Here is a 13,250-nt window from a genome sequence, read left to right as displayed (position 1 = left end):
CAAGAGAGACTTGCAGAAATAAGGCACCTGCCATCCACTTCCTTCTCATGCTCTTTTCCCCTGCTTAGAAGGATCAGGCCCCAGAGCTTACCTTGTCTTTCTTCTTTGGTGAGCCCCTTGGGGTGTTCCATAAACAGCACTGAACACGCTCTGCTCGTACCATCAGGCGGAAGCGGTGCAATCCCAGATGAAATACTGCTCCAGTCCGATGGGAAACGTGCAAACACACAAAGCAGCTCATATCCCACAGGACACTTCTGACCACCTGCAGACATCCTATGAAACTGGGCAGTGTTTTTAAAACATGAAAAAGCATTTCATGAAGATAGGAAGAGACTTATCCACTGTCACTGGGATACAGTCTGAGCACCAACAATGAGAAGGGAACACTGAAAATTTTAGAGGATTGAATTCTTGCATTTCCAAGTGCAATAACCAAAGTCTAACTATTAAACCAAACTCATGCCAGGGTTCCAAAAACAAGTCATAGTTTTGCAAGTATTTATTAGGAAATTCTGAACACCTGACTAATATTTTTCATCTCCCCAAAGTGATTCCTACTACAGGAATTTAACATGTCTCAGTAACTTCAGATCAAACTTGTTCAGTTCATAAGCAAAATGGTGATTTCTGTAACTAACTTCTTTGCCCATACTCAGCTTAGGCTGTAGAAAACTACCACTGTGTGGTCAGTGCCAGTCTCCAACATAAGACTCAAAAGCTGCAATCTAATGAGCAGTTCTGGACAAACTAGGCTGAAATCCTGACAACTCTGACCACTCAAAATAAAAAAAAACAAAAATAAGGACATTTTACTGAGAGACTGCAATATGGTCCTAGTTCATCTAAGCTTAGGCTAAAATTAAGATGCTTTCTTTGGTATCGGTGCAAAGTGATTTGCTGAATTGTGACCTTAAGGAAGAGCAAAGGTCATACCCAGCATTTTCAGGTCAGTTCACAGGACTTAAATTCTGCCTTTGGATGAAGGATACAGGATTTTCAACCTTACAAGCATTGCTTTGAGGTAATTTGCATTTAAAGATGAAATTTTAGAGGCTTCTCTGTTTCATATTATCATCATATTTATCTCTGAAAGCAAAAGCTTTACACATTTGATGCAGCTTGCAAAGTGTGTGAGTACTTGTGTAGATCTTATGCATGAGTAAAATACCCTATTATTTTTTTTTGATCAATTACAGAAGACACTGCAATTACAAATCCATGTTTTTAACATAAGGTACCACATATTCAAAGTATTTAACAAATAGTTTATAAAAAGTCGACTACAAAACCATTATGAATGAAAAGTTTTTCAGCTATAACTTTTACAAGGATTAAAAAAATGATGAGTGGCCCATATGCTATTCTGGAAGCAGATCCTCTCCTAGTTCTTCGTCAGCAAAATCATCTTCCTCTGTTCTTTTCCTTGCTGCTGTTTTTGGTCTTTCTGGTTGTGGGCCAAGTGGATCTGCGTAGGAGGCATCTAGGGTTTAAATAAATACATGTGAAACAGTTACAAACTATTTTAGCTTTGACTTTAGCTGGTTTTAAACATACAAAATCAAATACGAGATTAGGATTTAGCACTACACATCTGTGTCTTTGAATTGCAGACCAGAAAGAGCATATGAACGCTGAAGGAGAACAAAACACTGCATTCAGGAACTGAGGCAAAGTTCCAGAGTTCTACTGATGGAAACCTCTTGATGTTTTTTCTAATAAATTTCTCTTATTATACTACAGTGAGAAAAAAACTTTGGAAATGTGCAAGGAACAGCAAGACTGACGACTTGTTTGAGGGATGGCTTTTTAGGAAGTATCACATTCACATGAATTTGGGTTTTAAAACCCCTCTGAAAATTCAGTCTTATTGAAGAACCTATGACTGCAGAATGGCAAGAACTGACTTAAAGGACACAGGAGACAGATATTGAAAATAATATTAACATGGGCCACATTTCTTGATATTTACAATTACTTTATAGTGAGCTCTGAACAATGAGGCGAAAGCCTAATTTTCATGGAAAAATGTTTCCCCAATTACCTAATTTACATACTCTTCCAACAACTTATATTTTTCCCTTATTTCTCCTCTCCCTGAGTACCATGAAATTAAAAAAGGTCTAAGATGTCCACTTGCCTATTTCTTTACTGCTGCTACTTTCATAGGGTTCACTTGTTCCAGGTAGAGCTTTTAGTTTGGCACTCAGTCTTTCCCCTTTGGTACCACCACTATCTGGGGAACAGAAAAAAAAAAAGAAAAGACAACATGATGTTATGTTCTGTGAAACCACGATACAAGAATAACTTCAATTCAGCTACCACTATCTGTCAAACTGGACTTGGATGAAACCATCTTTTCATGACAGACACAGTACTCATTTGTAATAGTGGTCTTTAAAACACAGTGGACACTGTGTCCACACATGCGTCTGTTAACGTTTTTTAAAAATATATACACAGCCTTATGATTTTGGAATAAACACATTAAAATATTTCTGCTTCGAATGCTGACATTTCAGTAGCTTATAAATTACTGTCACATTTTGGAGTTAAAATAAGCATGATAAATATAAACACTGTCACAATGTACACTGGACATTTCCTATGTTTGTGTGCTTACTAATACATCAGCGTGATCCACCTGCTCAGTACTGTCAAGGTTAAATGCAACACTTAAGTTTGCTTTTAATTAGAAGAGCATATTTGCCATGTGCTGTCTGCGTGGCAGGCAGGCTCAGTTCATGTGTACAGACCATGCTGGCCCTGCAGCTCGCTGTAAACACTGTGCTGGCAGCTCGGTTTGCAGCAGGGCCCCAAGGAATGTGTCGGCTCCAAGGGCTGCCTCCTGCCCGGACAACATCAGATTAACATTCTCCTGCCACAGCAGTATTCCAGACACTTTAAATATTCTGTTCACCTCTGAATCTCTTTTTCACATTTATGACAAGCTTTCAATCTCATCTGCTACAACAGATTTTTATGCAATATTTTTTCTCCTGGGAGAAAACATTTTGAGTTTGACTTGGTATATTTACAAGGCAGGATGTGCAGCCAAATAAGAGACATGTTCATTTACAACACCAAACAATGTGGGTATTAAAAGTCTTCCATTTGTAAGGAGGAAAAATGGGTTTCATTCAGCAAACATTAATTATAAAGTCTGGACTTGGCAACAGATTTCCATTGTCTTATTTACTACAAATGTTATTTTAATAGATATTGTTATAATTAAAAGAAAAAAAAACCCAACCCACTCCAACATCTACAAAGATGACAAACATTTATCTTTCTATAAATACTACCATAGACTTCTTTTGCTCAGCCCTAAATTGGAAGACATCTCTGCTTCAAGAAAGATCTAATACATATAGTCACATGTCAAACAGTTAATAAGTTCACAAGACACAGATTACAGTTGAAATTTCAAAGCAAGGAATATGTATTTTAATGCACATCCACTTCCCTTGGACGAATTCTCACTGACAGGTTTCATGAAAGAAGTAATAGTTAAAGAATTTGAAGAAACGGAGAGAAAACAATGGGTTTGCCTGGAGAGAAACTCAACTAAAGGGCTGTGAAATTACAAAAGGATCTCCCCTTGATTTCAGTGGGCTCCGGACAGGCTGTGCAACAAGGAGGCGAGAGCTGACCTTCAGAGATGGTGTGGATGAAAATGTTTGGAGGAAAATACAAATAATCAATGAGAAAAAGAGTAGGATAGAAGTAGGCGCAGTCTTGCATAATGGAAAACAAGTAATTTTTAAGATGATAAATAAAGTGTAAGGAGCAGTAAAGAGATGCAAAGACAGGAACAATACAGCAGACTACACTAGGGGAAGACTGAAGTAGTTGAAGAAACTCCATAGGTTTAATTGGTTGGTCCCAGAAAGGGAGAACTGCATGTAATGAAAATAAAAGAGGAGGAAAATGGCATAACAAATGTTTGCAGCTGTGAAGGAGGAAAACACATGGGTGCTAGTGATACTACCAGAAGAAGGTGAAAGACTTTATAAAAGTGAAAGAAGGAAGAAAAAGATGATAGACAACCCAAACTGTGTGGGATTAACCGAGTACCCACTGTTACCTGCACATCTTACTGCCCTAAAAAAATACAACTGAAAACAGAGGCTTCTTTAGATGTTCTAGGATCCTTAAGTTTTACTGGGTACATCTAAAAGTAGCCTAATGAAAACCTTTTCTCAGGTAGATCAGCAAAGTAACAGTGCTCACCTTACTTCTGTATGAGCATTATATCCAGCAAGAGTGAAGGGAAGGTTAACAATCCTGCTGGCTAGTTCTTCACATTTAGTTTAAATTAGGCTGATATGCAAAACCGTATCAAGTCTCAGTGGACTGCAGTATGCTCTGAGCGTACCTGAAGATGAGGAAGAGGAGCACCTTTCATTTTAAAGTGCACCCAGAAGAAAGTAAGAGGTGCTTGACACCATCTGCATTACATGGAGATGTCAGACAGCATCTCAGGAAGCGAGACATCTGGCTCAATGCCTTCTTTCACCTGAGGGAGTTCAAACCCACAGCTCCAGCTTTCACAAGGAATGTCCTAGCTGTTGAGCCATTTGGGGTAAGCTTTTCTTGACACTCTTGCCATGGGGTACAGGATTTGGCTGAATTAAAAATTCTGTCGACCATATAACATGATCTAGCAGAAGTCTAAATATAATCTCAAAGTTACTTTTTGTAGTTCTGTTTGGAGAATCATCTACATGTTTTTATTTAGTATACATTCAAACATAATTTGGCAGTATTAAGGAATATAAGCTTGCAATGTAGACTTCAGGATTTTGGTATCCTACAGTGAAGAAAACTTCAGGGAAGTTGTTTTTGAAGCATTTTTTCACAGACATGCATACTTTTGGGAAGCAAGTTTTACAATTTTTACTCATTATTCCCTGCTGCTCTCACCCCATATAGGAAAAAGATTTTATATACATTTATATACATTTTGAATTATGGTAATGAAATTAACTTTCACTAAAGTAATACACAGACGAAAACAAAGGTATCAGTGTGACTCTGCATGAAAAGCTTTATTTGTAGTTTTTTCTCTACTAAGAGCACAGCTTTGAGTGTTAACATCTGTCTGATTGTACCTACAATCAGAGAACTACAGGTAGATATTTCTGAAACTGCAAATTAATTTTCTCTCTATTACTGTATTAACTATACAAACACCTGCTCCTAATTCAAAGTAGCTTTTGAATAATGGAAGACCACTGCTTAACTAAATCACTCTCTGTATCTAAGAAAAGCATCACTGCAACGAATACCCAGTCCTTATTTATCAACTTATTGGGCTTTTATTAAGTAAGGTATTACTGTAGTTTATGTGGAGGCCATCCCCACTGTACTCATTTTGGGGTGACAATGTGGACATCTACACATTAACTGACTGCAGGAACACAGCTCCAGATTTCAGCTGAAAAAGCAACAGGAACCAATTAAGCAGAGCTGGTCAATTTATTTTTAAAATTTGATTTATAAATACATTTACTCTGTGAAATCATTATACTTGAGATTTGGATTGCCACGCTGACATTACCTTCCCCTCACAGTCTGTGTTAAATAGCCTTAGCTGAGGACTATGCATACAAAGACATAAATAATACACTCTTCATGCTGGTATCTTTTACAGTGCATTCCTTCCTCTTGTCTGTTTAAAAGTCATGACCATATTACTATATTTAGGATAGTTAAATTATTATAATAGAGTTGTTTCATTCATTTAGATTTGTTCAGTGTTTTACAAAAACTGATTTGAACAAATTCCTTCACATAGAAATTGGACGGGAATAAAAAAGAATCAAAATATAAAACCTAATTTTAAAAAATGATGAATTTCATATGGCAGAACAATGAATAATGCAACATACTGCAAAAGTAATCCTATTTTGTAATAGTCCTATTTTAAGTAGTGATACCTAGCAAAAAAGATTCTCAATCTTTTTATGTTTCTGTACTTCCTGTATCACATGATACCTGTGTGTACTTCAAACCAAAAAATCCACTGTATTTGTATTTATTTTTTAGAGGAATCTAACTAGTTGTAATTACCGTGATGACACTATTGCATTGGAAATTCCTCCAGTACCACAAAGGACATAAATTAGAATTTTTAGTACTATTTTACTCATCAAGAAAAGACATCAAAGGGTAAGATTGTTTGGTAATCTACCTCCTCTGTAAAATGTTTATGTAACAAAGAGCACAGTGGGCTAACCCTCCACTAAATTCAGAATGTGTTTTAAGTGCAGCTCTGTGTATCTTTCATATTTGGGATGAAGACACCATCTTTGGAGAAGAATGGGCATTGGTTTGACCAAAGAGAAGAGCTAAATTCAGTGCAGAAGGCAGAATAATGTATTAAAACTGTGAAACAGCATGGGAAGTAGATGCAATTTATAACTTTGCGGCTGTTCATTTTGAATGAAAATTGTTTGTGGTGTGTCAGTTCAGCTAACTCCTTAGGTGAGTTCAGAGCAGAAAACAGATTAAGATATTTTCTTGATTTCAACAGATTTTCCCTTCTCCTTTAATTAAGAAAACTTTTTCTATTTTGCACACACAGTCAAAATGGACTGTGGAACCCTCCCAAAATCACTTGTAATTAATGAGGCATCAACAGGCACACAAAGCCTAGCAAACATAAATGATTGTCATGTCCTGGCTGCAGGGTAACAAGAAAATCTCTTGTCTTTATCACAGTTAGGATTATCTGGGATGCCTACAGCTCTAACACCTAAAACATACTTCCATGATATATAAGGAGATCCCTCTGGGATGGTAAAGGTATTTGAATATGGAAATCTTTGGGAATGGACAAACTGACACACTTACCAGTGAAATGAAAAAGGGAAAAGACACCTAAATTTTTCCCATGTGGTTTATTTTCCAAATTCATCCTGATAGGCCTAGGTAACAAGCAGAATGCAAAGTACTCAGCCTTTCATCTTCTGAATTCAACACTGCTTCTTTGGGCTCCTGTCCGAGACTGCATGGCTCCTCTCATCCAGCACAAAACTCCCCATTCAGAGAGCTGGGCAAATGCAGAGACCAAGTAAACACTGCCACAGGAATGGAACTCCTTAATGTCATACTTTGCATTATCTACACATATAAAGGCATTATGCTATCAAACAGGTAAAATCCCTTATGGCAGTAAAAACCACAGTGCACCAACTGCTAAATTCTGGGTGTAACAATCATGTATCTGCAAAACACAAAAAGGTGAGTATGAAAATAAGAAAAGATTATTGGAGAAAAAATCTTTGAGAACTGCCTAAACTCAGATGTACTGTTAGCTGCCTTCAAGGTTTCATGGCATTGTGGTTTTGGTTTTTTCCCCCGCTTTTTAAAATTAAAAATAATAATTTTAATAATTTTATTAATTTTAAATTTTAATAATTTTGACATGTATCAATGTCATTTGCTTCCAACATAACCCAAGTAAGATTGAAAACCATAAATATGATAATTGTGGGGAGAAGAAAATTTCCCTTTTTATAGTGAGTGACAAATGTGTTCAATTTTGGTAGTGTGAGTTCACTTTTGGATGAGTGACAAATTTTCTTCAATTTTTAGATTTAATGCTTATCTTTCTCTCAAGACAAGAGCAGACTTTAACTGACATTGATACAGATGTCACTTTTCTGGTCTCTCTGGTTCCATGCTGTCTACCATTCATGCACACACGAATCACATTGCTGAAACTGTGCTGTGGTGTATCTCTCACACCTCTCTGTTTTAATTTATATTGGTGAAGTACTGGATGCCCTATGAAGTACAAACCTTGCTGGCTTAGTTCTCTTTCTTCTTAGCTTCCTCTTTAAAAGCAATTTTAGATCATATTTCCTAAAACAAGGAAACCTGAATTCTTAATACTCTTTAATATAAATAACTATATGGGGGACAAAATACTTGAGGGAAAAAATCTCATAGGAATGCTCACAAGTATGGGGACAGTGAACTGGTAAGAGGAAAGAAAGAAAACAGGCATCATACCTAAAATATTTGGAATGCATAAGACTTCAGTTAGCTAGTAAGTACTTTCATCTAGCTAGTAAGTACTAAACTAAGGAGGATTCTATGCTTCACTGGGTTCAATAATGATGGCAAATCCCTCATACAGTGTAGGAAAATTACCCCTTTTGGTCTTGGCAACATGACTGGAAAAGACTAACCTTAAACTGTATACAAATATTTTTTTCCCTCTCCTTTTGAAGTCATTAATTTATCAAAAGCATACTAATATTATGAAATAAAATAACCCATGTTTATATTTCATACATGCCTTCACACAGGCCATGCACAGAAATTTATGAAACTGCAAATTACAGCTCATAACCCAGGTGAACAAAGCCAAGCATTGGACAAAATAAAATGTTTGGGTGTTCAGGTTTCTATTAGTCATCCTCAGTACAATATGGACAAAATACAACACAATGCTTAACATCTGATGCTGTGAGTGTCCAGGTTCTTCACTGATAAGGCTCCCCGGAACCAACATTACCAGTTAAAATGTGCCCAGTGCCTTTGACTCATTCTAAAAATACATATAAGTAGTACAGCTCACCACAACCTTTAATTAAGAATCCCAGCAGGAAGTTAACTCTCGGCTCAGTATAGGACCTTCTTTGTACCTTTTCTTGTTTGCCAAGTCATTTCCAGAAAGGGCTGGATCTCTGGCACTGAATTTGTATAATGAAGACTTCCCAAACATGCTCTTACACAGACTTGTTCCCAAACTATGTTTTTTTTCTACTCTTTCATATATTTGAATAATGTCTTAAACTCAACTATCTAAGAATTACTGATAGGGCAAATTCTAGGTCAACACTTCTCCTTCTTAACTCTCATCCTCTTTCTTATTGTTTTAAAATAAAAAAAAAAAGAAAAAGAAAAAAAAGATGAAAGAAGACAACTTTCCATAGATACTTTTGTCTTTAAAAGAAGTACTGACAAACTGGTAGTTTGTGGGATTTATGTTGTCTTAGCATCCTTCCAGCATGAGCCCTGGGTGTATCTTCTTTTGCTAAATCACTCTCTCCCTCCTGAAACATACCCCTTTTTCATTAATGAGGGTGGGGATAACTACAAAATAGAGCTGGAAGAAAAGAGACCCTTTTGCCATTTCTCTACACACCTGATGCAAAGTTTTGCACAGCTGTAAACACCCTTGCCTGCTGCCAACGCTGCTCTTCATTTCTACTTGCTGTATGCTGAAGTGGATTCCACTTTATGACAGAGAACAGGGACCAATCCTGTCTCACAGTGCTGTTTTGTTGGCACCTCCAGCTGGCTGCCTGATCACAGGGTTTATGTAACAAAGGAGAACCCAGAAACTCTCCATCCTCTTCCACCCCACTCTGTTACTTAAATAAAGAATTACTTTGGCCTGAGGCCCAGAACAGGTAAAATTCAGTCCTAGGTGAACGGTTTTTTTTTCCACACATCAAGAAATTATTTAAAAGCTTCTCTAGTGAAACTACTGAGCTGAAAAAGGAATGAGATCTTTCTCAAGCACCTAACACTCACTTTTAACCCTCAGAAAATCCAGGGAAGCAGTCTTCATAAATGTAACAGCATTCTAAGGTCATCTTCAGATTACATTAGTAATTGCCATGACTTTTCCTGACCCTACAGAATTTGGTAAGTTGGTGGAGAAATGCTATCTAGGTGGAGAAATGCTATGTAGGTGGAGAAAAAAATTACCAAATAAGAAAAAAACATCACAAATTTTTTCTCTGTAAAAGGAAGGGAAGAGAGGCAAGAATTTATAGGGGATATCTTCTAATGAAACCCATTGATATCAAGATAAATCAAATGCAGGATACAAAGAAACCACTGCCTTTTTGGGTCAAATTATGTTTTGGGTTTTTTTTGTTGGTTTTTTTTTTCATTTTGTTTTGGTTTTTTGGGGTTGTTTTTTGGGGTTGTTTTGTGGGTTTTTTTGGTTGGTTTTTTTTTTGCAGGTGGCTGAAGTAGCCTGAAGTCTACTGCTTTCCTTAGAGCCGCAGTGGGGGACTGTTAGGTTTACATTACTAATTTCACGGATTTAATAATTGGAGGGGAAAATTATTAGCCCTGCAATATGCAGGCTACCTAGTGCAGAAAAAAAAGGGTAGTTTCCTGACTTACATTGCAAGAGTTTTATATTAATGGAAATCAGGATTGAAAATCTATAGAAGCAGGGTGGAGACTGAGTGGCCAGAGAGGAAGCTTTCTTCTAGGGAAGACTCCAGAACTTCAGTTCTGCTACACAGAGATAAGGGGAAGGATGAGCTCAAAGATAGTAAAAGTGTGTGTTATCCTTATTACAGAGTTGGCTAGACAGAACAATCTGCTGAACTTATAACAAACACTTATCATAGCAGATTACACAGTGGCCACAAAATTCCCTTTCCTTCATGTTAAATAAAGAAAAAATGGATTCCTATTTTTTGTGGCTTATGAGTTCTGTTTTGTTATAATAAATGATGCCTTTTAGTAAATATGCCAAAGTTAAAAATGTTCAAATACCAAGTTAATAGGATAAAAACATTCAAGTCTACAGTACTGAAAACAATCAGAAATTTAGCTTAAGGAATACACTAATATCTGTATATAAAACACAAATGTTGGACCAAATCCATGCTACTGTACCAGTTGCGATTTCATACAGCAATAAGAAAATCAAAAAGTGTGAAACAAATTTCCCGAAGTGCTTACATATTACTCAGTGCATATTTGTGTGCATTTCAAGATGAAAGGAAGATTTACAAACACTTTCAGAAAATCTGTTTTCTTCAGGATCCTGTCAAAACTGATATTTAAGCAGAGGCCTTGACTACTTACCACCACTTCCCTCTTTGCGGCTACGTGCACTGCCCTCTCTGCCAGATTTAATGCGCTGCACAACAGTGGAAAAGGTTTAAAAAGAACAGAAGAAAAAAACCCATTTAGTAATAAACATTAGAGAAAATTACTGAAAATTAAACTCAGCTTGTTAATAAAACAGTAGAAGAATGTTAAACTAGACTTACTACACTGTAACTACGAAAGCTTGTTTTTCAACACACAAAATTGTCCTTAAAATCAGGGTTAAATCAAATGTTTATATAAAACAAGAGTTCTGTGACATTCAAATAGAATATCTCAATAAATTATTTTTCTTCAGATAAAATTTATACAAGGAATGTGCATAAAAATAGTTCAGATGTTCCTTTGTAAAGCACAGCTGAAAAAACAGGCAACACAGCCCTCCTTACATGAATTCAAAGTAGCCTTTGCCTATTAACATCTTGTAAATCCCACAAGCATTTTATTATTGTAAAGACTCAAAAGGGAGAAGTGGGAGAATCTATAAAAAGAACTATTCACCCTATGGATCTTGGATTTTGAATTTTTGGCACAGAACTCTATTTCACAGCAAAATTTCATTTGCTGTTGAGTGTTAAATGCAAGATAAAGGTGAAGGTAAATACTTTAAAAGCTGTGTTTAAAAAGCCAGCTCTCTTGCATAGGGGAAGGTATCATAAACATCTCCCAGCTGTGTTTTTTTGAGTGTTATTTGAAAATTTTAACAGTTTATCAAAGCAATACCTTTCTATGACATGGCAGACTTAGATCTTCTGGCAAAACACAAAATTTCTTATGCATACATCTTGTCAATTATAAGATGGGACACCTTAGTGAGGGACTTTTTCATAGATATGTACAAAAACTTGATGTTTAAAGCACTCAGCTATTAATAAAGTATCTCTGCATCTTACTTCAAAATATGAATTCAGGATCTGATTAAAACACACATCATGTCTTCAGGTCAATTACTATAAATTCTTCACTCATTTTTCACCAGAAAAATATCATGAAGTCTGGCAAGGTTGGAATGATACCAAAGAAGTGGAAGAACTTTCAAGATTTATGCCAACAGAAAAAGGAAGAACTCTTAAATCAAAACCCACAGGAGTCAGACAGGAAAGCATTGAGCTTAGTGTGAAACCAGGACTGGTCTTGGAGCAATTCAGTCTGGGACCAGAATTTCTCACACTTTTTTGTTTGCTTTGGGAAATCCTCAAGCCTAAAATATGTTCTCTGAATTTTGGATTAAATATCCTTTTCACAGCCCAGTGAAGTAGCATATATCAATCCCTCAGGAAGCCTGTCCAGACTCTCCTGACTGTTGAATGACTGACAGCAAGTCTGACAGCAGCTCAGCTTGTCTACCCAAGGGAAGCAGTCCCTGTGTGATAGTGCCCTCTTGGCATTTACATCCTAGGACCTTCCTCCCAAAATATAACATAAGAACTACAGCTTAACATATGATTAACTTCTGTAAAATTCCAAGTGAGCAGTTTGTAAGTAATCCCACACTAAAAGCAGACATTCAAAATAGGTTTCCACCCTAAAAATGCCTATTTCTCCCATGACTGCAAAAGGCATTTAGGATGGTTAGCCCAGATGTGGATGCCTGAAGGCAAAGGCAGTAAGGCTCCTCCAGCATTTGCACCTCTCATCACTGCTTCTCACCACACCCCATCAGCCCCGTTCTCAGTCATTAAGCTCACTTAACGGAAATAAATAGTAATGTGTGTACACAGCAGTGCCAAGCAGGCTCTGTGAACTTTTACACTATTACCTGTCTTTTTTAGAGTGAAACATGAAAAAGGAAGACTAATACAGTAAAAAAATCTAATCAAACAAACAAAACAAAAAAAACCCAGCTCTCCTCCTACCCCCACCACCCCCCACATGTTCCAACATATGAAGGTTGCAGTAAAAATTAAATGCTGTGAGAAGCAGGGAGAAAAATTTCTACAGGGAATGAACTCCACAGATGTTCCCAAATTCTTGGCTGGAAGTATTTAACAACTTGTCCATATTTGAGAACTGAGGGAAATAAGTACTCCAGAATATTTATTTTGGTATAAACTCCATGTGGATATACTTATTCTGGAAAAAACAATGCCAAAATAGAAAATTTTGATAAATTTCTACAGGAAGACAAAGTCTGTGTGCAGACTGTGAAACGCAGGCATACTACTGTAGCCTTTTACCTATTTTGTCTTTACTGGGTTCAACTGAGAAGTCAAGGGTCAGTCTAAAATTGGGAGCAGGAATTGAACTGTATCTGGTACTGCTAACTGAAACCATTATTCCTACTGGAAACTTAGGTGGTGAAATATTCAAATTTGGTAATTTTAGAACTAGAAAGTATGCTTTATGACTGTATGGTCATTGATGACAGAAGG

At 36.7% G+C, this 13,250-nt stretch overlaps 1 protein-coding gene across 6 annotated transcripts in view; it reads right to left on the bottom strand.

The window, feature by feature from the left end:
- Nucleotides 1–487: 487 nt before the first annotated feature.
- IFT88 (intraflagellar transport 88) overlaps nt 488–13,250 on the bottom strand; it is a 44,358-nt gene continuing 31,595 nt past the window's right edge. For 3 of the 6 annotated variants that reach the window (XM_053935343.1, XM_053935349.1, XM_053935344.1), the window contains 3 exons: nt 10,855–10,909; nt 2,141–2,236; nt 488–1,483 (listed from right to left, as the gene is read on the bottom strand). In XM_053935343.1, coding sequence (XP_053791318.1) covers nt 1,362–1,483; nt 2,141–2,236; nt 10,855–10,909 — 273 coding nt within the window. In that variant the 3' untranslated portion in view covers nt 488–1,361. Of the gene's footprint in view, nt 1,484–2,140; nt 2,237–6,865; nt 7,232–7,809; nt 7,873–10,854; nt 10,910–13,250 lie in introns of those variants that run through there. The other 3 variants (XM_053935347.1, XM_053935346.1, XM_053935348.1) reach the window with 3 other exon arrangements.

The sequence above is a fragment of the Vidua chalybeata genome, chromosome 2, assembly GCF_026979565.1.
Source record: "Vidua chalybeata isolate OUT-0048 chromosome 2, bVidCha1 merged haplotype, whole genome shotgun sequence".
Lineage (NCBI taxonomy): Eukaryota > Metazoa > Chordata > Aves > Passeriformes > Viduidae > Vidua > Vidua chalybeata.
This window is presented reverse-complemented; position numbering and strand designations above follow the sequence as displayed.